Source organism: the organism of the source record quoted next, unplaced genomic scaffold (assembly GCF_019419815.1).
Source record: "Pyrus x bretschneideri cultivar Hongxiangsu unplaced genomic scaffold, Pyrus_bretschneideri_v1 Contig17, whole genome shotgun sequence".
In the NCBI taxonomy this organism is placed as follows: domain Eukaryota; kingdom Viridiplantae; phylum Streptophyta; class Magnoliopsida; order Rosales; family Rosaceae; genus Pyrus; species Pyrus x bretschneideri.
This window is the reverse complement of record NW_025999468.1, coordinates 3,864,045-3,889,807: the sequence shown is the minus strand read 5'-3', so window position 1 is coordinate 3,889,807 and position 25,763 is coordinate 3,864,045. Positions and strand designations below refer to the sequence as shown.

The 25,763-nt window shown below is 38.3% G+C and overlaps 3 protein-coding genes across 3 annotated transcripts; 1 reads left to right on the top strand and 2 right to left on the bottom strand.

Moving 5' to 3' along the window:
* Window positions 1–6,847: 6,847 nt before the first annotated feature.
* On the top strand, window positions 6,848–13,778 carry LOC103964937. Its single transcript, XM_009377936.3, has 6 exons — window positions 6,848–6,988; window positions 7,237–7,429; window positions 8,233–8,319; window positions 9,820–10,203; window positions 11,895–12,039; window positions 12,606–13,778. The coding sequence occupies exons 1-6, from the start codon at window positions 6,918–6,920 to the stop codon at window positions 13,580–13,582; spliced, it is 1,857 nt and encodes a 618-aa protein (XP_009376211.2). The 5' UTR covers window positions 6,848–6,917; the 3' UTR covers window positions 13,583–13,778.
* Window positions 13,779–14,262: 484 nt separating this feature from the next.
* LOC103964938 (pentatricopeptide repeat-containing protein At2g37230) lies at window positions 14,263–17,986 on the bottom strand. The gene is made up of 2 exons (XM_009377937.3): window positions 15,090–17,986; window positions 14,263–14,776 (listed from the first exon to the last, which is right to left on the bottom strand). The coding sequence occupies exon 1, from the start codon at window positions 17,620–17,622 to the stop codon at window positions 15,340–15,342; it is 2,283 nt and encodes a 760-aa protein (XP_009376212.2). The 5' UTR covers window positions 17,623–17,986; the 3' UTR covers window positions 14,263–14,776; window positions 15,090–15,339.
* A 1,281-nt stretch (window positions 17,987–19,267) lies between these two features.
* On the bottom strand, window positions 19,268–25,424 carry LOC125476035 (protein NETWORKED 2A-like). Its single transcript, XM_048581748.1, has 3 exons — window positions 25,042–25,424; window positions 22,693–24,949; window positions 19,268–22,233 (listed from the first exon to the last, which is right to left on the bottom strand). Exons 2-3 carry the CDS (start codon window positions 22,784–22,786, stop codon window positions 19,424–19,426), a joined length of 2,904 nt encoding a protein of 967 aa, XP_048437705.1. The 5' UTR covers window positions 22,787–24,949; window positions 25,042–25,424; the 3' UTR covers window positions 19,268–19,423.
* Window positions 25,425–25,763: the final 339 nt, after the last annotated feature.

Below are 25,763 nucleotides of genomic sequence, written 5' to 3'. Positions count from 1 at the left end.
TTTTTTATTTTTAACAAACGATAGTATCTACACTAAATGGGGGAGTGGGCTAAGCCTTACAATGGGCTTGCCATAACAATGTGGTTCAACTTTACCTTTGGCGAGGATCGAACTTAAGACCTCTTACTTGAAAAGGAATATCACTAGACCGTAGCACTACATGGCAAAAACGTGAGTGTTAACCCAAGTTTTTTTGTCAAAAATGATTTTTTTTTTTTCAGGAAATATTTTTCATGAGCATTAAGGAGAACTTTTACAAGGTATTTGAAAGTAGATTTACTGACACACTCCGACCCGGAATGCCCACTTGGACTCTGAATCGAGCTATGTTGGCTGACACCTGGAAGGTGATGAAGCCATAAAGTGTAGGGTAGTGTAGTGGAAAATGTGAATAAATTTAAACCTAGAAGTGCCTAAATATAAGAGTGCGATGTGAGTGGGAATGCACCCATTTCACACATGATGTTAGAGCATAAGTACAATACAGTAAGATAAGGTGAGAATTATACCATCGAAGGTAATCGTCTACACCAAGATTTGCCAAAAATCATCGTCGATACGAAAGCTTAGCTACTAAAACCTGGAGCGGCGAAAAACAAGGGTGAGTGGGCCTTAAAATAAAGCTTTATAAAAACCTTTTTGAAAACGTTATAACCCCTCGTTGTAAAACTAGTATAGTTTTCAAAATATACATACTATGTATAGTAAGAAAATACTTATTGTAGCCTGCAAAATCTCAAGAATTCATTACGGCACAATATCTCGTAAATAAGGGCATGACATCCATACTCACAAAATCTCACATAAGCAACATATCATATCGGGTGCTCATCAACATATGCTGACACACGAGTTCATGCAGAGGTATTCTGACATGAATAGGACTATGTGTAATAATAATATACGCTCTAGTACTACAATCACGTGAAAACTGGAGCTATACGCAGCACATACGAGTCGAAGTTACCAATGGCAACTTGTACGACAAGACTGGCACCTACAATGGATCCAAAGTGAGCATACAGTGCGATGTGCATATACACGTGAAAGACTGGCCCTGACCCGGGCGAGTACCAACACCAGTGCAGCAAACGATGAGCAGATAACATCAATATAGTCATGCCATAGCCATTCAACAATTCTTCATGACCATAAATATAATCAAGGCATCTCCTTATAGTAAGCTTACTTGTGCATCCCATAGGATTATTTCATCATTTCCCAACTATAAGGTATTTCTTATAAACATTAATTTAATCATGGCAATCGCATAAAGAATTTATTAATGCTTCTATATATGGAAACTAACCAATATATATATATATAAAGAAAAGACCCACTCACAGATCATGTCGCCGAGTCGAACCCGCCTCGTAGCATCGAGAGTCCTTGCGATCCATTTTGCATAAAAACGAAACCATTTAGATAAATATAACGTGCTAATGAAATTATGCGTTTTCATACAAAGTACGGCTAATAAAGGAACTATCCTAAAATGGCCGAATTTTGAAAAACAAATGGCGGATTCGGAATCAGCGCATCGAATTACGCTAAGGAGGGTCCGTGTCAAATTTTACAAAAGTCAAGTCTCTATCAAAGGTGAGGTCCACAGCCCTACGCAAGTCAATCTGGAACATCTGCCCATGGATTTCCAATATGCAACTTCCCAAAGTCCACACTATGCTTCTAGAACAACATACTAAAACTTCTTTACGATCCAACGGTTGGATCTCCGCCAATGGCAAATTCAAGTGGCGGTCAACATTGGATTTTACAAACTTTAGAAATTCAATTTGGAAAGATCCGTACATCGGATTCCCAATCCGTAAGTTCCTAATGTCCAAAATATTACATACTATCACGTATTAAAGTTTGGTGCCAATCCAACGGTCGGATCGTCCATTTATATAATAACCAAGTAGCAGCCAACTAGGTGGTCCACTACGAAACTATATTAAAACATCAGGATTTCACTAAATGGATGTCAATTATGGAATCGGAGCATCAAATTAGCCTAGAATAGTCATGTGGGGTCTTGGCCCACGCACCGTCGGAAAAATCAACTATTTCCAAAAATTACCAAATAATGAGTAGAGCAAATTTTATACCTGTGGCCAAGTCCAATTTGGCCAGGAAAAGCTCCAATTTCCCTTGAACTCGCCGAAAACCCTAGAATGGGTGAGCTTCGATTCTTCTTCCTTGGTGTTTCGATACCCCTACAACTGGTTAGGTTTTGTTCTTGGTTCCAAATGGAGTTGATTAAGGGTCGTGATGGATGGTGCAACTCACTGGATCGATGGATCGCCGCCAAGAAACCGTCGATGTCACCGTCACTAAACGCCACGAAATTGGCCTAATTTCCGTCGAATCTTAGGTGAAAAATGAAGGAGAAGAAGTATGGTGGTGATTGCAAGTGATGGTTGGGTGAATTTCGCCTGAAAAATGGTGGAAATTGGCTGAAATCAAACCGGGTCACAGTTGGAAATGGGTTGGGTCCGGTTTGGGTGTTCCTCACCTCTCTCCTTTATCTCCTTTCTTTTCCTTCTGATTGTCTTACCACTCCCTCCTTTATTTCTGATTGGGCAGCCCCCAATCCCTCATTTCTCTTTTTTTTTCTTTTTTCTTTTTTCCTTTCAATTCCAGCCATCTATCCTTTTCTTTTCTCCATCACAGCCATGCATGTGTCACTTCCAAATTTTATGAAGCATTACAGATTATGGTCAAATGACCATTTCGCCCATAACTTCGTTCATTAATAGCTCCTTCATTATAGCTCCAAATTACGTTATGTTTATGCATACGTGTTCGTATCGTCGAGTACTTCAAGAATACGATACAATAGTAGCTTGTACACATCACGGAGAGACGGTCAATAAAAGTCAACAATCTCACCTCGAGGCATTTTCGTCAATTCACTCATTTAAAATTAATAAAATCGTAAAGTTAGGGACGGATTGTCACATTTATGGTTTACCGAGCAACAAATGTATATTTACTATAATATTTAAGCCGAAAACTAAAAAAATTAATGAAAAATATAGTAATGAGGCCCAAAACATTGTTAAAATGGGTTCCACCCTCAAGAATATCCATGGAAAGTCTTATATTAATTTTCAAAACTTTCGTGAAGCGAAGATGAAAATAAATAGTTTGAATGACGATTTATGTACGAATTTGCAATATCAACTAAAAATCGTGAGTAACACCCACGTTTTTTTATCATAAATGCAAATTTTTTATTTTTACAAAATATTTTCCGTGAGCATTAAAGAAAACTTTATAACACATTTGGAAGCAGTTTTATGATTTATTGAACAATAAAAGTCTATTTAGTAGAATATTTAAGCCGAAAACTAAAAAAAATAAGTGAAAAATATAGTAATGAGCCCCAAAATATTGTCAAACAGGGTTCTACCCTCAAGAATCCCAAGGGAAAGTGTTACCTTAAATTCCAAAACTTCACGAAGAGGCAAAAGTGAAATAAACAGATTAAATGATAATTTAAGTATGACTCGACGATGATCGGTAGCGTGGTACCGACCTTTTCCTATTCCAATTTATGTATTTATTTCTGCTTTTTTTTTCCTTTGAGCTTTTTCTTCATATGTTACTTTATTTGAGTAACCACTATTAAATTCAAATATCTTTAAAATTAGGTTTTAAATTGCTAATTATAAGTGTTTAAATATGAATTATAATAGATTTTGCATGGAGAAATATATTTTGAAGAACATGAGTATGATAGTTTATTGTTATGGTAAGAGAAATAAAAGAAACATTAGCATAAAAAAAAAAATTGAAAAGGAACGATCGGTATGAAGCTAGCAAATGGCACTGAAAGAAGTCGTTACCTCACTAGCAACAGTTCTTGTAGAAAATCGGTAGATAAATACCGATCGTATCTTTTTCTATTTTATTATTTATTTTATTCTTTTTTCTTTTTTCATTGAATTTTCTTTTCTTCCCTTATGTAGATTTGAATGCCTTTACATTTAGATTTATATTCTCATTTTTCGTGCGCCAAACTGCCTTGTTTTGTGTGTCTCGTTTTTGTGCCCCGAGCGACGTCAGTTTACACAATGGATCCTAACCCGTTTTGGGTTCCAAAAGATTGTCGCGTTTTCGATGAGTGGAGCCCACCTTGCTTTCTGTGCGTTATGGTAGCCTAAACACCCACGTTTTTTTGGAAAAAATGCAAATTTTATATTTTCATGAAGTATTTTCCGTGAGCATTAAGGAAAACTTTATAAGACAGTTGGAAGAGATTTTACGGTTTACCGAGTAATATATTTATATTTTAGTATAATATTTAAACCAAAAACTAAGATGTTAAGTAAAAAATATAGTAATGAGGCCCAAAACATTGTTAAAATGAGGTTCCAACCTCAAGACTATCAACGGAAAGTCTTATTTTAATTTTCAAAACTTCACGGTGAGGCAATGGTGAAAATAAATTGTTTGAATGACAATATATGTACAAATTTGCAAAACCGAATAAAAATCATGAGTGTTAACCCACATTTTTTTGGCAAAAATGCAAAATTGTTATTTTTTGCAAAATATTTCTGTGAGCATTAAGGAAAACTTTTATAACACATTTGAAAGGAGTTTAATGATCATTGAGCAATAATTGTTTATTTAGTAGGATATTTAAGTCAAAAACTAAAAAAAATAAGTGAAAAATATGTTAGTGTGGTCCAAAATATTGTCAAATGGGGTTCTACCCTTAAGAATCCTAACAAAAAGCCTTACCTTAATTTCCAAAACATCACGGTGAGGCGAAAGTGAAAATAAATAGATTAAACGATGATTTAAGTATGACTGAGCAAGGATCGGTAGCGTGGGACCGATATTTCCCTATTCTGATTTATTTATTTATTTTCTGTTTTTTTGTTTTTCCTTTGAGCTTTTTCTTCATACGTTACTTTATTTGAATAACCACTATTAAATTCAAATATATTTAAATTTAGATTTTAAATTGTTGATTATAAGTGTTTAAATATTAATTATAATAAATTTTGCATGGAAAAATATATTTTGAAAAATATAAGTATGATAATTTGTTGTTATGGTAAGAGAAATAGAAGAAACATTAGCAAAATGGTTTTAAAAAAACCTAAATAAACAAAAATTGAAAAAAATGGATCGGTAGGAAGCTAGTGATTGAAAGGAGAATAAGTCGCTATCTTACTAGGGATAGTTCTTGTGGAAAATCGGTATGTCACTACCGATCGTATCCTTTTCTATTTATTTTCTAATTTTTTTTTCCATTGAATTTTCTTGTCTTCCTATGTTACTTTACAAATGATATTTTTTTACACTAAAGGGCTGGAGAAGTGAGTTAAGCATCATAATGAGCTAGCAATAATGTGATGAGAGGTCTTAGGTTTGATTCTCGCTAAAGGCAAATTTAAACCATATTATTGCTAACTCATTGTGACTCTTAGCTCACTTCCTCACCCCTTAACGTAAAAAGTATATGTTCAAAAAAAAAAAAAAAAAAAAAAACTAACCACGAGCTGATGGCTCAGTGGTAAAGAACGAACTGCGAGGCTTCCTTTAACTAGTACAAAAAATATGTGGAGGTCTTAGGTTTGAAATCCGCTGCTAGTGTAAAAGCTAAACTTGTGCCAAATGGACGTTGAAATGCCTATGTGAATCTTTCCGACCCCTGAAAGGGATGGATAACCGTGACTTACAACTTGTTGTCTCCCTTTAAAAAAAAAAAGAAAAAGAAAAAAAAAACTTTTTTTCATGAAATGGTTAAATTTCTATACTTAGATACTCAAATTAAAAATTTGCATAGAGAGGCAGAATTAAAATTTTAATTAATATTAAAAAAAAAAACAACAACAAAAAATAAAGGGTTACATATTTAAAAAACAAACGGAGAGTAATTTTCGGTCCAAAGCATGAGTATTCATCAAATATAGTCAAAAATTAATTCTTAATTTCAAAAATGTCACTTTTTGTAAAAACTTTCAAATATATACAAAATTTTACTTAAATAGACACAAATACCCTCAAATTTAACAATTAAATAACTTAAAGGCTTTTTAGCTACTGTCGCCTTAAGCTCTGGTCCAACTTCACCTTCGCTTCTACACTCCACCATGACAACCCTATCCCCTTCAACCCCCTCATCACCGACATCGAGCGCCGTCGCGGTTACCGTAAGTGGGAGCAGCAAAATTTCAATCATGCATTCAACGCCTTTTTTCTTACTAATATCATTTTTAGTTTTAAATATAAAATAGTTTTTAAAGTTAATTCACATGTCGTCACACTAACAGAGCAATTGACAGATTTTTCACAAAAAAACTAAAATGATCACGATGGACAAATTCAAAGAAAGACTAAAATGATTCACGATAGACAAATTCAAGAACACTACTATTGATTAACATTAATTGTTAACGATCAGATTAAGGAGTTATGTCAATGTCACGAATCATTTTGGCTAAAAAGTCTTTAATTTATTTGATTGTTAAATTTAAGAGTATTTGTGTCTATTTAGATAAAATTCTGGATATATTTGAAAGATTTTATAAAACATGATATTTTTGAAATTAAGAATTAATTTTTTGCTATATTTGATAAATACAGCTCTCGAGTTCTGAGCAGAGTAGATAGATACTCTAAGAAGTCAGTGCAGAGCCCGTTTCTCCTTAAACCTCGTCTAAAACTAAAAGTCCTCCCCCTCCGCCCTTCCTCCCTTCCGCTCTTCAACGCTCCGCCGCTTCCTCCGCCTTCCCTCCTTCTCTCATTCTCTCTTTCTCCTCCGCGTCTAAAACCCCTTCTCAGGGTTTAGGGTTTTGCCCAAAACCACTGAGGTTTTTTGCTTCTGAGGTTTCCTTGGCTGATTAGGCTTTTCGTATTTCATATTATGCGAATTGAAATTCACCATAACGAAAGCAATGGTTGAGAAGACCAAGGAACCTAAGAAGGGCTCTATCACCGAAGAAGATACCGCCACTCTCTTGCAAAGGTACCTGTTTCCCCTCCCTCATCGATTTCAATATTTTGTATATTTGTGTGTGTATGTGTGTATTTGTGTATCTGGGTTTTTCGTATTTGCAATTTCTGCGTAATGGGTTTAATATGAGTTGGTTCTATTGGGAATTTCTGAGTATTGGGTTGATGTGTTTTTTCTTTTGGATGTTGGGGTTTTTGTGTTATTTGGTGATTTGGGTTCATTAATGTGGGGGTTTTTATTTTTGTATTGCTGATGGGCAGGTACGCGCCGACGACTGTACTGGCCCTGCTGCAAGAAGTGGCGAACTCGCCAGAGGGGAAGATTGATTGGAATCGGTTGGTGGCCAAGACTTCAACTGGAATTTCCAATGCCAGAGAGTATCAGATGCTTTGGCGCCATTTAGCGTATCGAGAAGCACTGCTTGACAAATTAGACAATGGGGCTCAACCTTTGGTTTGTTTCCCACCCTTTCCTCTTCATCCATAGAATATGGTGTTTGTTCTACTCTTTTACACAAATGTTGTATGTTGATAACAATGTAATGTATTAGGTTTTCATTTTTTGGTAAATGATGTGGTTTCTGGGATGGTGAGTATAATGGTATTCTAATGGTTGGATGTGTGTGAGAAGGAAAGAAAGTTAAAAAATTGACCCCATCTCTATAGTTACCATAACCAAATTGCTGTTAGCTTAGATGTACATTCTGCTTTCCAGAGCTGTTATTTGTGGACATGGTACGAAATGAAGAGGTAAGTTAGTCTCTAGCTCGCTCAATCTAAAGGTGGTTACAAGTAAATGGACTGATAATTTATTAAGAATATTTATTGTGACATCACTAATTTTTCCAGCCTGTTTGTTTGAAATTTGAATATGAATTATGTACATCATAGAAATCTTGCCATTAGTCCACTGGAATGAATTATAAAGAGTTCATTCGACCAAATAAAATAGAAAAAAAGGAACAAAGAAATCTAAAGTGCTGTTTTAAGTCACCAGTTTCCTGCATGGTAATTGTTTATATTTCCAAAGTGAATTTGAAAATTTATAATGAGCGTAGATGGGTAACTTTCATGGAAATGTATTCAAATTGTGTGAGCTAATTAACAAATTTCTTGCTGAGGTTAGATTGTGCTGCATTTTCTTGCAAGCTACTTGAGCCACGGTGAAGAATATTATCTGTTCCCCACTCATTATAACTGGCAGAAACAAGTGCATTTTCTTTTTCCATATTCTGAGTGATGTAATTTCTCTGGCAGGATGATGATAGTGATTTAGAATATGAAGTGGAAGCTCATCCTGCTGTTAGTGCTGAAGCTTCAACAGAAGCTGCGGCATGTGTGAAGGTATATAAATGATTGCGTACTTAATCAATGATTTGCTTCAAGGTTTATTACTTCTGACCATCCAGGTCAATCCTTGAATGGAGTGTAACTATTTCAAATACAGGCAACCTTTTCCTTTTTAGTTTTCATAGCAAATTAGCCCTGTTCTCAAATCCAAATTCTTTCTTTCACATTGTCCACCCAAATAGAGCCTTCTATTTCCCTGCTGAAGCCACTTTTCTGATTGCATGAACTTCCAAAATGCTGTTCTGGTTCTTTATAAATTCTCCTTGTATTGTTTCTAGTTCCAGTATTGTATAGGTATATTTCACCTGAGCTCTTAATATATAGATGAGAAAGCATGTTATCAACATCTAAAGGTTGTCCTGGAACATGGATACTACGTTAAGGTGGTTTTACACTTGTTTACCTTTTCCTTTTCCTAGTAGGAGTAGGAATATGCCTTAGATTCCTAAGTTCCATACAAATTAAATCAAAGGTCCACTTAAGCCTTAGATTCCTAAGTTCCAAACAAATTAAATCAAAGGTCCACTTAAAATGCCCAGCACTGCAATGAATATTAGGAACTTCGAAACAGGCTTCTTATTATGGCTCATGTCAAGCAATGAACTTGTTTAAAATATATAATACTGATATTGCGACCATTTACTATGGAATTATTTTTGGACCGACAAGGTTTTTTTTGAGATTGTAAAACTTTCTTTCATGTCTGGCTATATTGATGAATTTTGTCCGACCAAGCAACTGCTTTTGCATCATTGGGTCAAGGAATGTGCGCTCCGCCAATGGGCAAGTAGAATGGTAGAATGAGCACATAGTAACTCCAATGTCAGTTGACCATGCTGTGACCTGGGTATGTCCAGTTTCACACAAGTATATTGCTTTTGCAGTTTCTATGTGAAGCTGGCCTTATATCAGCTGTAAGTAGTTTAGAGTCTGCATAGATTTCAACAGAAATCCGGTGTGTCCCAACTTCTGGTCCATGCCAAGGAGCCAAGGAGAGAGAACGTGAAATATTATGTGGACTTTTCGATTGTCTAGGTATCTTATCATGGTTTACAAGTTGTTCTTGGTGTGCCTTTATAAGTGTAGGCTTTATTTTGTAAGAATCTGGTGATTGCTATTTTTTGTAGAATTTTGGTGGAGATGAAGTTTCATTTTTGGGCATCTCTAGGGGCTTTTATTGTTTCAGAGTTTAGGGTTAATTCTTCATTTGCAATTTTCTGGCATAATAAATTCTATCATCTGTTTATTATGAGTTTTGTTTCTTTGCGAGAACTCTGATGTTTTGAAGGTGGTTGGTGCTGTCTTAATCTCCACAGTTTTTGTACTACTTTTTTTCCCCTCTTTAATGAATTTGTCTCCTATAAAAAAATATGACAGTTTACATGTTGTGGGGCACATGTTTATAAATTTGAACAATTTCTCGATTATTTCTACCTTACTGATTTAAAGATCCATCTAGCTTATCTTGTTGAAATGGTTTATTTTCTTGGACAGGTTCTAATTTCATCAGGTTTATCAAGTGACTCAAGTCATCAAAATGGCTTAACTGTTGAGGGTTTGTTGTCCATGAATTTACCCAATCAGTCATCTAGATCTCAACAAAATTTACAACCAACATGTTCAATGCAAGGGAAGAACATTACAGTTCCGGTTTCTGTTTTGAAAAATTCCCTTCCTGTGACAACAACTACAGTGGAAACTGCTGAAGGAGATGATGCATTAGTAAATGGCATGGCTCCTCGAAAGAGAAGAAAGAAGTGGTCTGAGGCTGAGGATTTGGAGCTGATTGCTGCTGTGCAGAAATATGGTGAAGGAAATTGGGCAAATATCTTACGAGGAGATTTCAAAGGGGACAGAACACCTAGTCAGCTAGCTCAGGTTTTTTTTTCTCCTGTCACCACAAATGGTTCTCAATACTTACGTTTTGTTTTTGCATTTATTGTATGTCTTTTGACTCTTTTCATGTTTTGGTTCGTTAGTCTTTCCCATGTCTATTTGTAATTTGATGCATCTAAAGAGGCAACAAGAATTCCTCTCCAAAAAAAATACAAATGCACCATGTCATACAGGACAACATGAGCATGATGCTTATGATTATGGTTTGTTGATGGTTGAAATCACATAAATTTATTAGTAAACCTCCTGAAGTTTAGAGAAATGAACAACATAAACATGATGCTTATGTTATGGTTTACTGGGCACCAAATGACTTCCAAAAGTACTTGAAACTAACTGAGAAACGACTTTTTAAAATAGACTGAAGCATAAATGAAATCTAAGAAAGAAATGAGCTAACATAAAGAGATGTAGAGTTTAATGCCAATTACTCTAAATGACTTAAATTTATATTAAAAAAAAAAAAATTTAGAGTCTCTAAAACTGTTGACTTTTACCCGTTTATATTATTTTCCCAACTTGCCTTGTAGTCAAAGTGGGAGTGTTATCTGGTTTATGGGCTATTAATCACTCTGTCAATGCCCTTCGTATCCAAGGGGAATTAATTAATTGGCATTCTTATTTATTTGAGGTTCCTTTTCCGTACTTTTTTTTTTATGAAAAAAAAAAAATAAATCTCCAGAAGATGACCTAGAGTTCGAATTATCCCTTGGCTCTGGTCCTTTTATTTATTTTTTTAACTTTGGAAAAGAAAATCCCTTGGCTTTTGTCATTTAAAGTGATGTAAATGGACTTGAGTATTTGTAATTGGAAAGTTTTGTTAATATTGTGGAGTTCATAGTCTAGTTGTCATATTGTAGTGGAGTTGGAGACTGAAATAAGAACTGGATAAACATATCATCCTTTACTCGCACTTAATAGTCTGATTATGTTTTCTACATAAATGCATCATCCTTTATGTGATCATTAAAGTTTTGACATTGTGCCACTTCTTTGCTATACTTTGTACTTCATTTGTAGCTCGTGTCGATGTGCTATTGAAAACTCAGGTTGAAGCCATACATTATTTGACGATTTTTTGAATTAATTGAGTTAATTCATAAATTATTATCAGTAATTGATTTATGTATATTTTCAAGGTTAAGCTGAAGTGATCAAAACATAGACTAAAGATTCTTCTAAGGTGGAGTTACGTAGGTACCATATAGATGTAATTGCACATCTAGCAACTATGTGTAAATAATACTGATCAGGTTTCTGTTGTCATCTAGTTCGGTTAGATGTCTGGGTTTTACCCAGGTTTCCCGGGTTCAAATCCCGGCAACAGATTTTTAGTTTTACATATATGAATATATTATGTTAAATCTTGTGAATTATGCTTAGGTTGTGGGCAGTTCATTTCAAGTTATGCATGTGGTCCAACTATTTATGTTGGTTTTGATTGGAAGCATGAATGTGCACCAATGTTTTGTGGAGTTTTCGTAGTTTCTAAGTTTCAGGGCTATGTTGCTATATATCCTGTTTTTGCTTGTGATTTTGCGGACTTCTTGTCTGCTCTTGTATATGTATTCTTTCTTTGCAATAAAATTTTGTTTCTTCTTTAAATCTTAAAAAAAAAAAACATGTGCACTAATGCTTTTTTTTTCTACTAATTATTTGGGTTTATATTACAGAGGTGGAAAAATATTAGGAAGAACAATGTAGACTTGAATGTTGGAGGCAGCTCAAGTAAACTTTCAGAAGCACAGTTGGCAGCTCGTCATTCATTGTCCATAGCCCTGAATATGCCTAACATAACAGCTAATACAATTGGCACTGGTGATTTTCTCTCCCATCTTTACTGTTCTTAGATTACAGGAAAGTACATATAAATCTTATGTTGCTTCCAGAAATCCTGCATACTTTCAAGGGACCCTCGAATTCCATCTGAACTTCTTTTGTTCCCACTAGCAAGTCCTGTTAGAGTCAAGGGAAAAATGTATACATTTTATTTTTACCGCATGGTATACTACAGGCCTTTAGAAAGTCATATAATATTATAATACTTCATCGTCTTTCTTAATGCCAACAAAGACTATCTTTTTACTTTGGATTATGGATGTGCATAATCTGTTGAGCAGTTTCAATATTTTAGCTGCTGCATTATCTATTGATCACTGTTCTATTGTTGGGATTGTCTTCAACCCCCTTTTTCGAAGTCTTGGCTTTTCCGTGGATGCGTCATGCATTGCCTCTTTCATTAAGGGGTGATTTTTGGCATCTTATTTACTGAAACAATTGTGAACGTTTTGATTGGTTTCTTATCTCTATGATTTTAATTGACATTTTTGTGTAATTTATTCAGTAGGATGTCAATATATAACTAACAGTATTCATGTAAACAGCTGGGACAAGTACACACAGCAAGCTTGCTGGAACAAATGCAACTAGTAACTCTCTGCATTTTACTACTGCTGAAGCTAAACTGCAGTCCCAAAAAGGCCTTAACCCAGTGAAAGCTGAAGCAAAACCGCAGTCCCAGGAAGGCCTTAACCCAGCGAAAACATATCAAATGGGATTGTCAGGTTCCACGACAAAAGCTCCAGTGATCGCCAAAAAAACTATACCGAAGCTTACTGATAGTATGGTAAGAGCCGCTGCGGTTGCTGCTGGGGCACGCATTGCTTTTCCTTCGGATGCTGCATCACTTCTCAAGGCTGCTCAGGCAAAGAATGCTGTCCATATCATGCCTACAGTTGGTTCTTCTACCCAATCGGTTAAACCTGGTGGCATGTCTACCCACTCAGAACTTCCTCCTAATGTACATATACTGCGTAGCAGCTCGGTTGCTACGCCACTTTCGACCCCTTCATCCACTGCTGCCACACCTAGCACCACACGCCCTCGGTCTTCAAAAGTTCTTCCTCAGGCAAGTCAGCACACTCCAACTAAAGACGCAATGTTATCCAGACAGACCAATGGCGTTAGCTGTAACCTGGATGCTGAGCAGGTACAAGATGGAGCAGTTATCTCTAGGGATGGACCGAATGACCAAGGTCAAAAGGATAAAAGGGATTCACCTGACCAGAAAGCTGAGTCAAAAAATTTATCAACTAATGCTGAAAAACCTGTTGATACTCTGAAGATTGAAAGTGATGAGACCGATAGTGCTGTCACAGGTGTACAAGCTGAAGAGAGAAAAAGTGCAAAAGATAATGAGCTTCCGCATTCATCTGTTAATGTAGGAGCCAGTGACCCATCTGTAGTTGATGGTTGTGAAAACCGAAGCGCAAGTGAGAAGCAGACGGATCTTGCCATTGAAACAGATGGATGCAAGGGAAAACAGGTCGTAAGCAAAGAGGAGGGTGACATTAGGGTCTAGGGGGAGAAGAAGATTAGAGTATCTTGTAAAGCTTGTGATGTAAATTTAGACCTAATGAATGCTTTGGAACTATGGATGGATGGATGGTTTTTGTCAATGATGTAAGTTCGTGTCAATTTTGGATGGTGATGGTGTGTTCCTGTGTTGCATTACACTATTCAAGTTGAGCTCCATGTTGAATTGTGGAGTCACTCAATGTCGTTTTGGTTTTCGGGTAGTTTTAATGCAATCTGTTTTTCTCTCAACAGGTTTACATGAAACGACCTATTAAGCTAGCATGTGGGAAAATCGAAACTGGAACACAACCGCCCAATACCATGATACTGACACAAATCGCCACGATGCCTCCCGGTCAAACTTTGGGTAATGTTTCCTTTAGCCAGTACAACACTCCGATGGAACCCATTCCTGGCGTGAAGGTATTTTTCAAGAAGCCTAGAAGGCAAAAACAAAAGAGGAAACCTTGAAGAGAGAGGAATGTTGTCCACAAAAAGAGAAATTATACACATTTGTAATAATTTAAAACTAATTTAATCGGGAAACCTACAGATTACAGGCAACAAGAACCAAGAAAGATTAGGAAAGATTAGCGTCTCGGCAAGATATATATATATATATATATGAATTTAGAGAATTGAAGGCGCTACTTCGATCAATTTTAGTGAGACAGCTGCGAGTAATATCTGTTGAAAAAAGATATTAGCTTTGTTCTTCAAGTGATCCAACAGTTTGCTTGTCTTCTGTTTACATGTCAAGTAAATCACTTAGATGGTAATTTAGTTGAAGAAATTGAGTTATCTCCTAGACACAAACTTCCTAAGTCCAACGAGTTCGTCGCTACTCCTAATTCCGAAAAGCAAAGAAATCTCTTGACCGTTATGATGAAGACGATGAAGAATGTTGAGTTACTCTCCATATTTCCGCTTGGTTTTAAGGTGGAACCTTAACTTTCTCCGAGGAAGACAAAGAAGTCGAGCTTCCAACAATCTTCAAGCCCTCGTCCTGCCCATCCTCCCAAAAACGATGTAAGAACTGACGAAATATTCTTCACGTTTCAAACGAATTATTCGATCATGACGACCATCTCGCTGCCGAGTCTTTTGCTTTCGACCGTGACATAGACGTTAATCAAGGTCTCAAATTCTCTGTTTCAAATCAGCGGTAGCCAGAAATTAATTCCGAATCCCGACTCAACTGCGAGAAGAAGATGGATCGAAATTTAAATATATGCATTCACAATGGAAGAGATGAAACAAGTAAACAATAAAGGATAGCGGAATATGATTATTTAGGTCTTTAGAACCGATCATTCTTTGCCCTCCAAAAAAAGCAAAAGGGATAAATAACTTCCCAATACAATGTCAGAGCAGATTTGAGCGTAGAGACAGAACCTGTGTTATTTGAATTTGGTAACAAAACTTTCAACTTCCAAGGCGCAAAACATTGTTGCAACCAACAATGTGACAACGAAACGGGTGGAAAAAAAGAGAGGAAAATATCGACTAACCAAAATCTTTAGGAGAAACGACCAAACAAGTAGATCGCTGTAATATGAATTCAAGGAAGTATGAGGAAGCTCCCAAATTACTCTACATGCTAAATATCTAATCCGGCTTAGTACAACTTCGACTAAGCACTGTCACTCCTGTCGTTCCTGAATGCAGAGCACCTGTCACAGGAGCCAACGTGGAAATTAACAAGTTCAATGGGCATCTCCTTCTAGTTCCTGCACGACTTGCTTATGGAGACATGCCAAATCACGACGCAAGAACAGCTTCTTTATTTCCTTTTTTGCTCTGACCACTTTTATCCCCTCCCTTTATCATTCTGGAGAGGATATCTGCTTGTTTCGTGTTACCATCTTGATTTAGGCTCTTAATCAAATCCTTGGTGCTACTCCAGTCGGAGACCCCTCCTTTCTCCATTATTTTACACAATATTGAGTATGCATTAAGAGTTTTCCCTGCTTCTAAGAGAGCATCCAACACCTTGTCATAGCTTGAGAAATCCACATTGCAATCTCTCTCGAGGCAAAAATCTAACAGCTTGAGGGCTGCAATTGTTTTCCCTTTCTCAGCAAGAACAGATAATAGGCTATCAAACTGAGGCGTACACCCACTTTGCATAAGTAGATCGATTCGTCCCAGTGCTTCCTCAACATGACCTCTCATAAAGAGGGTTTCCAAAATCTTGGCAACCAAATCCATGTTCTCCTTCACCCCCTTCTCTACCATACTTTTCATTACTCGGCTTGCAGTTTGAACCCTCCCGTCTTGAAATAGACTCTCCATCACTGACCTGAACAGTGATGCCTCTGGAATATGCCCGCCTTCAAGCATACTGTCCAAAGCTGTTTTAGCATCAGCTGGTTCACCTTTACTCAAGTAGCTGTTAATGAGTAACCTGTAAGAATCTGCTTCTCCAGGGACCCCTCTCCTACCCATTATCCTTAAAATCTCAAAAGCAGAATCAGAATTTCCTTCTTTCGCATGTCCGCACATCAAATTATTGAAGGCAACTGAATCCTGAACACCCTTTTTCATCAACTGCCGGAAAAAAACTTCAGCTTTCTCAGTCTGCCCATGGTTACACAAATACTCAATCATTGGGTTATAAGCACTAGCCTCCAACTCGATAGAACTCTGGGGCCTCATAATAATTTCTTTCTCAATAAGCTTATCCAGCAGCTTGATTGCTCGATCATAAACCCCGGCCTTGCAAAAGTTCTCAATCAGGATACCATAATGACCAGGCTCGGTGGGAATGCTCAGCCGAATCATTGCCTTAAGGACATCAGCAGCTGCATCCAAATCCCCAGACTTGCACATCAATGATAGCAATTTCTCAAAGATTGAATTATCCTTGGGAGCAATATACCTCTGAACCATCTCCTTCAACATGTTCACAGCTTCATCCTTTTTCTCTGCCTCACAAAGCCCCGGCAATAGAGTCGAAAATGTGACAGCATTCGGTTTAATACCAAAAGACTTCATCTCTTGAAACAACCTCAATGCATCATCAACTTTCCCAACATCAACATACCCTTTAATCATGGTAGTATAGCATATCACATTAGGTTCTAAATTCCTCCCCTTCAACTCTACAAACAACTGCTCTGCCTCATCCATCATCTTAAACCGATTGTACCCATGAATCATAGTGTTATACGTAACAAGGTCTGGCAAAATTCCTCTATTTTTCATATCCTCGTAAAACCGCTTGGCGGTCTCTAACCTCTTGCTCAAAAAGAAACCCCAAATCATAACATTATAAGTATGCCTATTGGGCTCTATTCCCTCACTCAGCATTGCATTAAAATACCTCTTGGCCATCGTATACCGGCCACGGCGCATAATGGCCTTAAAGAGAGCCTCGTAGGACTTGAGACTTCTCTGCACACCCAATTCCTTCATACTATCAAACAATTTGACAGATTCTTGAATAATGCCAGCCTTACCGTATCCGGCCTTGCCGTAGCCATCAATGAGCGCAAGGAAGAGGTCCTCGTCGAGCTGCTCACCTTTTTTCGGCATGTCCAGAAGGATGCACCGGGCATGATTGAGCTTCAAATTCCGGCCCAGAACATCAATAATCTTCAAATGGGTCTCCCGGTCGTGCTTGAACAACCCGGACCGCTCGACCCACCTGAAGAATTGGAGGGCGTGCTCCCAGTTCCGAGTGCCGTGCAAGACGTTCCACACTAGGTTGTGGTCGAATTCGGGTACCAAGTTCCGGATCGAGTTCTGTAACCGGGTCGTCCAGGCCCGATTCGCCATCATTCTGCAGATTATGTCCTCTGTCTTCTCTGGGTTTCGAGGACGGTGCTGCTTAGGTTTTGGGACATGGGTTTGAGTTGGGGATGCGGCTTCGGTTGGTGCTGCGGCTTCAGTGGCGGCTACGCCTCTGGTTGCGGCAGCAGAGGCACCGGTGGCGGATTCCCCTGAGCTGAAGAGGCGGAGGTGCGCGAAGGCCTGAGAATTGGAGGGTCGAGGCCGCCATCGATGGGGTTTAGAGAGAGAAATGTACGCCATGGATTGCATAGCAGAGGGTAAGCGTGTGTGAAATGAGAGTTGGGGGGTCTGTGAGCGAGTGAGAGTTAGAGGCAATCACCGAGAAAGCGAGCACTCCGTAGTGCGTACTGGCTTGTTAGGGTTTAAGCATCACTCAAACAAATGTGGGCTTTACGTTTGGGATCTTGTCCAATTAGTCATGGATTTTTTTTTTTTCTTTTTATTGTTTGAATAAACTACATTTTATCTCCTCAAGTTTTGTCCAATTTCAAATCATACGTCTTTTAATCTTATCAATTTCTTACAAATGTCAACTGTTAAAAAACCTGTTAATTTAACCGTTAAATGATGATGAAACAAATATAAACATATTTTTGTTAGCGTGGCAGTTAGTTGTACCATGTAAATAAAAAATAAATATTTAATTATTTTAAAATGCCTGCTTATTTCCTTCATCTACCATCGCGTAGATTCCAGCTAGGTCTATGCTGAAGTTAGGCTAACCAGTCTCAGTCAAGACCACCATAGTGTTCTCGTATCATGCAACGACCATGGCGCTGATGACGGCGTCAACCATCATGTCGAAGAGGTTTTGGTATCGGACGCCCGTGGTGAGGTAATCTCAAAATCCAAATGGGTGCTTCTGAAACAGGGGAAACCCGATGGGGATCTCACTGCACATCGTGTAAAGGTTGTAAGGAAAGTCTCTAAGAAGTAGCCACATCGAGACGAGTGAGACCAGACACAGGGATTTGTGAGAGATAGTGAGGCCAAAAAAGGGGCCCACTTCCCCGTCTCATATGCTAGTCCGATTCATAAAGTTTTGAAAATGAAGTGTAGAAAGACGTAAGGAATTAAATCCACCAATACATTCATTAAGTTTAGAGTAATGCTACAATTACCATATTTTTCATCCTACATTGACAACAACCACCACAACCCTCTTTTTTCCAATTAATAACTCAAAAAATATTATTCGGAGAGATTGTTTGAGGCTTGTATGGAATCTTCTGGGGAGGTTTGAGAGATGCTTGTCACATATGCATGGCATGAACGAATAGGAAGCCAATCAGCTTGCGAAGTTGGCAGTGTTCGACAGTGAGAAGCTGACTATTCGTAGAAGTGAGCTAGTCGTTTGGCCATTAGGTTTTTCAGACAACCTTCGTAGCTTCATCAGGGAAAAATATATGTAGAGGTTGACACATAGAGTAGCACAAGCAGCCACATAGTTTAGTTTTCGCAGCCATCGTTAGGGAAGATGGCCTAGGCAAATGGAATAGCTATCGTCCGTAATTTACTATTCATAAATTGTAAGTATAATTTTGTTTTTTTTTTAAAAAAAAAAAAGTGTATGTACACTACCACGTTGTCAGTTATTTTGTTTTTTCCTTTTAGATGTCAACGTTTGTTATTCATTTTTTGTATCATTCAATGCATGTGGTATTCTCACAGAACCATGTAACACATAGACGAATTTCTAGGGTCCCTCAATGTGGGATACTAGGCAGCCACCTCATCTGGCACTCCTCAGGGCTAGCCCTGTATTATGTTGAAAAACGAACTGTTAACCCACTTTTACCATTTTTGTTACAAGTTTGGGGCTTTATAGTCTGAATTATCACGTGTACGTATGTATACAAACTGTTTGAGTAAATATTTCAATTTTTATGGAAGATTATGCAAATAAGAGAAGATTCTAAATAAGTATCATACAACAATATAAAAAATACAAATACAAAACTAACACAATGAACTTAATGGGTTCCTGTGTGCAACAATGTTTAAAGACATTAAAACTAAAAACATAAAAGTAGATCATAAAACATATCATCTACATAGGTTGTTCTGGAGGCGGCACAGCTGCTCCTAAATCACTGTGCTGTTTCTGTAATGACGGGCTGGCGCAGGAAAAGATTGATGGCCTTTGCCTTCTCAACTTAACCCCAAACAAGAAAGACCGCAAGGGAATTCGAGACTTACTCATTGAGCGTTTGGGGTTGTTAATGCTCTTTGATACCGAAATCCCAAGTTCCCCATCGAGTCTTGCTAGTGTCTTTTCGACCTCAACCTTGAGTCCATCAACACGGTTAAGGCCTGCCTGTAGCTCATCTGCAACCTTATTATTCTCCTGCTTCATGTTGAGAACCTCGCCTTGAAACTTTGCCGCCTGATATTTGCTTATAAGCTCCATATTTTCTCCTTCGGAGCTTAAACTGGAGAGTCTCGATATCTCATCTTGAATATGGCACAAGGATAATAATCTACCCTGTAAGTCATCTTTTAGTACTGCATTGTGTTCCAACCATAATGACAGTTCCGTTTGTATCTCTCTTAGGTGTCGGTATATTGGCCTAGCATCCGATTGTAAAGCATGTCCATCATGCTTCTTTTTGTTCTTGAGTTTCAACAACTCAGACTGTAAATCCTGTATCGAAGTGTGGAATTTTTGTATCTGATGAACCGAGGTACTAAACCTCAGCCAAAATTCTAAATTTTCCTCCAACAGCTCATCAATGTCTGAACGGAACCTTCCTTCTATTGCTGAAACAGAATGGGGTCTAACAGTATGTCTTCTCCTCATTATTCTCTCTTCCTCCTTTCTCAGTAAGACCTTTGAGTTTCCTGATGAGTCCTCAAATTTCTCTGTTCCTTGTTCATCAAGGTAGCTAGAAATCATCTCTTTATCCAAATTTGGTGATGCAACAGTTGAGTATGGGGATGCAACGACTTGAGTTGGACTCTCAAGGGGGCCTTCCTGAGTTGGAAATTTATATACTGTCGCAGGACTGTCCTCCGGATTTGTTTCTGGGGAGCCGAGTTTTTGCTTCAAAAGTTTAATCTCATTGTCTTTGGAGGCAACATCACCCCTTAATTCCCTAATCTCCATTGCTAAATCGAAGATGTTATCCCGGTTTTTCTTTTCCACTTCGCCGAGCTTCCTCCTTGCGTCCTTGTAATCGCGGAGAATTGAAGTATACTCCTCCAGCAAAACCTTTTCTCTATCCTCTAACCCTTTTAGGAACAGCTGTCTCCAGTTTGGCTGTTCTTCCTTCTCCAGTTCCAATTCCTGTGGATGAACATCCTCGGACAAATCTTGTGCCTTTCCCTGTTCCTGCTGCATCGGTTGATCTGATTGCTTTTCTTCTCCGTCTTCCTCCTTGATAGAAGTTTCGAGAATTGTAACATTCTTTCTCTTAATTTCACTTTCTGACATTTTATCTTCCAAGACCGCCGAATCGTCATCAAGAACTACCTTATTTGAATCTTCTTTAATCTCTTTTTCAGGTTTGGCATCAACTGCTTTCACATCTTGGAATAGTCTGGCATTCTCATCCTCCTCTTCGTGCTTCACACTTTTCAGTTTTCCTGACAAATGGTCAAGATTACAGCTAGCTTCTGTAAAATGTGTTTGAAGGTTGTTATTTTGGTCTTCCACTTTTCTGTTTAAATTTCTAATTCGACGCAGCTCTTCCTCCAACTCCTTTAGCCGTTTGCTCATCTTGTCCGCATTTTCCATTAGAGTCTCTTTTTCCTCTTCCAAGCTCCGAGCGTGCGCCTGAAGCTCATCGTTTTCTAATTTTAATCTATTTACTAAAGCATTCTGAGAAGTGACTGCAGCTTCCAGACTCACTATCTTGTTCACAAGTCTATCAATTTTCTCTGCTAGTTCTGTCATAGAAATTGAGGTGTTTGAATTCGTATCGAGCTGTTCCAAAACCCTAGAACGCAACGTGTCCTGATCATCATGTATTTCTTGATCCAGACTTATTGATTCTACATCAATATTCTCATAATCATACTCATCAGTATCGCACCAGTCTATGTGTTTCGAACGAAATTCATTTCTGAGGCTCTCAAACTTTTTGCAGGCTTCTCTAACCCTTTGGCGCTCAACTCTCGCGTCTTCTTCTGATCTCTCTTTCTTATCCTGCAGATTTGTTAAGCTATCTTTGCATGACTTTAAAGCCGTGGCAGCCATCAAAGTTCGAGCTTCGTTGTCTTCGATAACAGTGCCAATGCCATACTCATCTTGCAACTTGCAAACTCTTTTTTGCATATCAGTGATCTGATTTTCAAACTCCCAATACCTATCATATCCGCGTTCAAAAAAAATCTTCACAAACTCCTTTTCCGTCTGCAGCGCCAAAATATCCTTTTGAAGCTTATCGATTTCTCCCAATGCCTCCTCTTTGGTCAGCCCCGACCTCAGAGTAGCAGCTAGGGCAGCTTTAGCGGAACTTGCATTTCTCTTAAGCGTGCCCTTCCTCGATAATAACGTGGATTTGCTCCTCAAATATTTGGGGGCCTTGGGGACTTTTGGAATGTTTTTGTATGCATCCGGTGACACTTTGTTAGGACCGTCAGAAGAAGTTGATGTTTGAGAAGCAATCTCATCATCCTCGTCCTCCATAGCATACTGAACTCGCTCAGGAAAAACTGTGGCAATGGTGCGGTTGGCACTCTGAAGGTCTCTTGACAAGTGATCATATCGCTCTGCTAAAGCTCGATAGGCGCGAAAAGATTCTTCGACATAGGCAACTAGCTCCGGCCTCTTCCTGTAATACATTTCTGCCCTCTTTGCAAAGGAGTCCCCATCTTCATCAATGATTTTCAATGTATCATGAACCTTCTCCTCCATATCTGTAATTCAAATCACAGATTACTATAGCAAGCATTTGACCTTATGAGATTATAAACCTCTTAAACAAAAATCATCATCTGTAATCCAATGTACTAAACTAGAAATATCATTGTGACAATTCATCCAACATTTTCCAGCTACAACCTATATAACCTACATAAGCATTAGGCCATTTTCTTAGGGCGGTGAGCTTTTGCCCTCTTTTACCCAAGTTTGATTCTTCTTTCGCATGGATTATAGTAATTTAAGATATCGTCTAGTAAAATCGTAAATATATATATATAACATATATTAATCCCAGTAAAAGGAAAATTAATGGGGAAAATGCACCATTTGTACCAAATCAATTGAAAAATTGGGGAAACTAGAAATATCAAAACTGAAAGGAAGAACAAATGGATCAAAATCTCATACATATACATATATATTTACACAAAAACACACACACAAATACATACCTTGGAGGTTCTGTTCGAGCCATTTGGACTGCTTTGTCCTGATGTGGCTAGCCCACCACCATGAATATGCATTGCTTGCTGCTCTATGCAACATTCCTCCTCCTCCTCCTCCTCCTCCTCCTTCTCTCTCTCTCTCTCTCTCTCTCTCTCTCTAAACAAAACCAAAGATTACATGAAGAAACCCATTAAACACAAAATCTAAACGCATCGAATGACAGAAAATAATTAATCAATCATGATCCCAAGATTAGTGAAGGAATTAATCAAAGATTAGGAGACCTGATCACACACAGCTCTAACAAATGGTGGCTTGGTCAAGACCACACATTGGAGGAGATGATACTTCGCCTGAGTTATAGGTGTTGGAAAAGCTCAAAAAATGCAAGAGCCCTCTGTGAGGCTGTCCACGTGGCATTCCCTGAGCGTGCCAGGTTGGAAGTGTCCCCGGGAAAAAAAGTGAGAGCCCATGAATTAATATTTAGTTTTGGATATTTCTCTTGTTTTGTTGGAAAATACAAGCTGGAATCCGTGTCTTGTTCCCTTTTTTTGGTAATAACTTACCTATTTTTGGAAGAGTTCCATCTTCTTCTATGTTCAATGTTTATCAGTTTTTAGTGACTGGTTAATATATGATTATGTTCTGTGGAATGTTCTAGGACAAATATTTCGCATTTTAATTACTAGTATAATATGTTTCTTGTTTCCCAACTAGTTCGTGAAAATTAATGACAAGGAACGAGGTAATGTGATGCCAAAAGCCACGTTCTGGACACACATGGGCGCTAGTTAACGACCGGTTGGCTAACGTAGTGTGCCCCCAACTAAGCTCTAGGTGATCTAGTGGTACTTTTCTTCACAATATTGGAAGAAATTCAAGGTTCTAAACTCCTCTCTCTCTCTTTCTCTCTCTCTCTCTCTCTCTCTGTTGATTAAAAATGATATAAAATTGGGCTTGTACATCTAAATTTTGTCTCTAGCATTTCTATTACAAATTGTGACACACCCAAACCCGAAATGTGGCCAACACTTGGAAGGTGACGAAGCCATAAAATGTAGTGATGTGGAAAATGTCAATAAATTTAAACCTAAAAGTGATTAATTTAGAGTGTGCATGTGAACGGGATTGAACCTATATCACACAAGTGATGTCAAAGCATAGATAAATCGTAGTAAAAGAAGCGTAAGGACATTTATACTGAAAGGAGAAGTCTCCTACATGACAACCTTTACCAACAATCTTCGTCGTCATGAAACCTCTACCACTAAAGAGGCGAAAAATAAGGATGAATGGGCCTGAAAATAAAGTTTTGTAAAACCTTTTTGAAAAGTGTAACCCCTCGCTGTAAAACAAGAATATAGTTTTCCAAAAAATATTATAATAATAGTATGTAGTAGGTACCCTACAAAAAAAAGTGAGTCAAAGATGCATGGTACAACAACAAGGTATCTCAACATTAAATCTCAAACCGTTATTATCAGAATATAATGCTTCATTAATTTATGTAGGCACACAAGTCCACTTTAGAGGAAATCAAACAATGGAATAGGCTCGGTGTAGGTTTTACATTCTAGTACTACATCACGTGAGCATGATACATGAAGCTAGTCTTTAGCCTAGGACAGTACAAATAAATAAGAGACACCATGCAAACATATAATAACTAGGAGGGTTTCCAAGAAAATTTCGAAAAGTCAACTAATAGTCAACAGTTAACTTTAACGGAATATTTCATTCTCAAATGGAATATTCTGTAAAAATTAACAGGGAGGTTAACAGAATATTCCCTCCAAAATCTGAAGTGGACCTGGGCTGGAACAAAGGCCTAAAGGTTTGGGCTTTAGGTTTGGCCCGGGTTTGGGTTTTGGCCCCTTTCTTTCTTTTTCTTTCTTGTACCGGGTCGGTCTTGAGGATCTGGGTAGGGTTAACGGGTCATGGGCTTGGGCCGGTTTTTGGATCCGGTTTGGGCTTTTTTCAATCGGGTCGGGTCGGACCTAATTGGGCTAGCGAGTCGCACCCGCCGACCCAAATGAAGAAGAACACCGGAATCGGGAAATTTAGCAGGGAAACTTCCCCGGCTTCGTTTAGCTTCAAATCTCAACTAAAACTAGCAACCGAACATATCAAATTGAAGCCCAAGGAACAAGGAATCGAAATATACCATTGGGGTTCTCGTCCGTGGTCGCATTTGGCCGTAAAATGGCCTGCAAGGGCCCGGTTTCTCGCCGGAAACTGGAGAATCCTTTTTCTCCGAGGTCTCTGCTTTAAAAAGTCACCAAAATTCTTAAAACTACTCCAAAAGTACACCAAAACGTGATCTATTATGTTTTAAAAGGATTATCGAACGTTACCTTCAGCGGCATTGACGAGATCATCATCGGAAAAACTACAGCTCCCCGCCGGAGCTTCTGGCTCGACGGCAGTAGCTGGGTTCTCGGGGTGACTGCCCAGACATGATGTTTGCAGTGCTTTTGCACTCGTGTGGTTTGAAAATGAGGAGGGATGGTGATCTAGGTGGTTCGCCGGAGTGGAGGTTATGGTGGCTCGGTGTTCCGGTGATAGTACATGGAGGACGAGAGGGATGAGAGCTCGGGATAGGGTTGGTTGGTGCAGTTCGCCAGTGTCGCAGCGGCGAGGTGGTGGTGGTGCTTTCGGTGAGTGAAGGTGAGTGAGAGACAGCTTATAGACGGAGAGAAGGAATTAGAGAGAGTGAAGGTTGCAGAGTTAGAAAGAGAGAGAGAGAGAGAGAGAGAAAACGGGGGAAAGAAAATACATTTTAAAAACAAAATGGAAAAGAATGATGTACGGAAAGTAGGATTTTTTTTCCTTCCTATGATCCTCTTCCATCGTCTTCTCTCTCACTTTTTTTCTTTTACTTTATTCTTTATACAAAAAATTTAAAATAAGATGTTGACGTAACGTAATCACAACTATTTAAATAGAAGGGAACGAAGAGGGAGAGAATCTTGAGCTGTGTGACAGAGAGAGAAAGATCTCAGAAATCTGTGAGGGAGATGAGGGGAAAGAGAGAGGGAGAGTTTGATAGGTTAGATGAATTGGTGGGGTTTTTAAA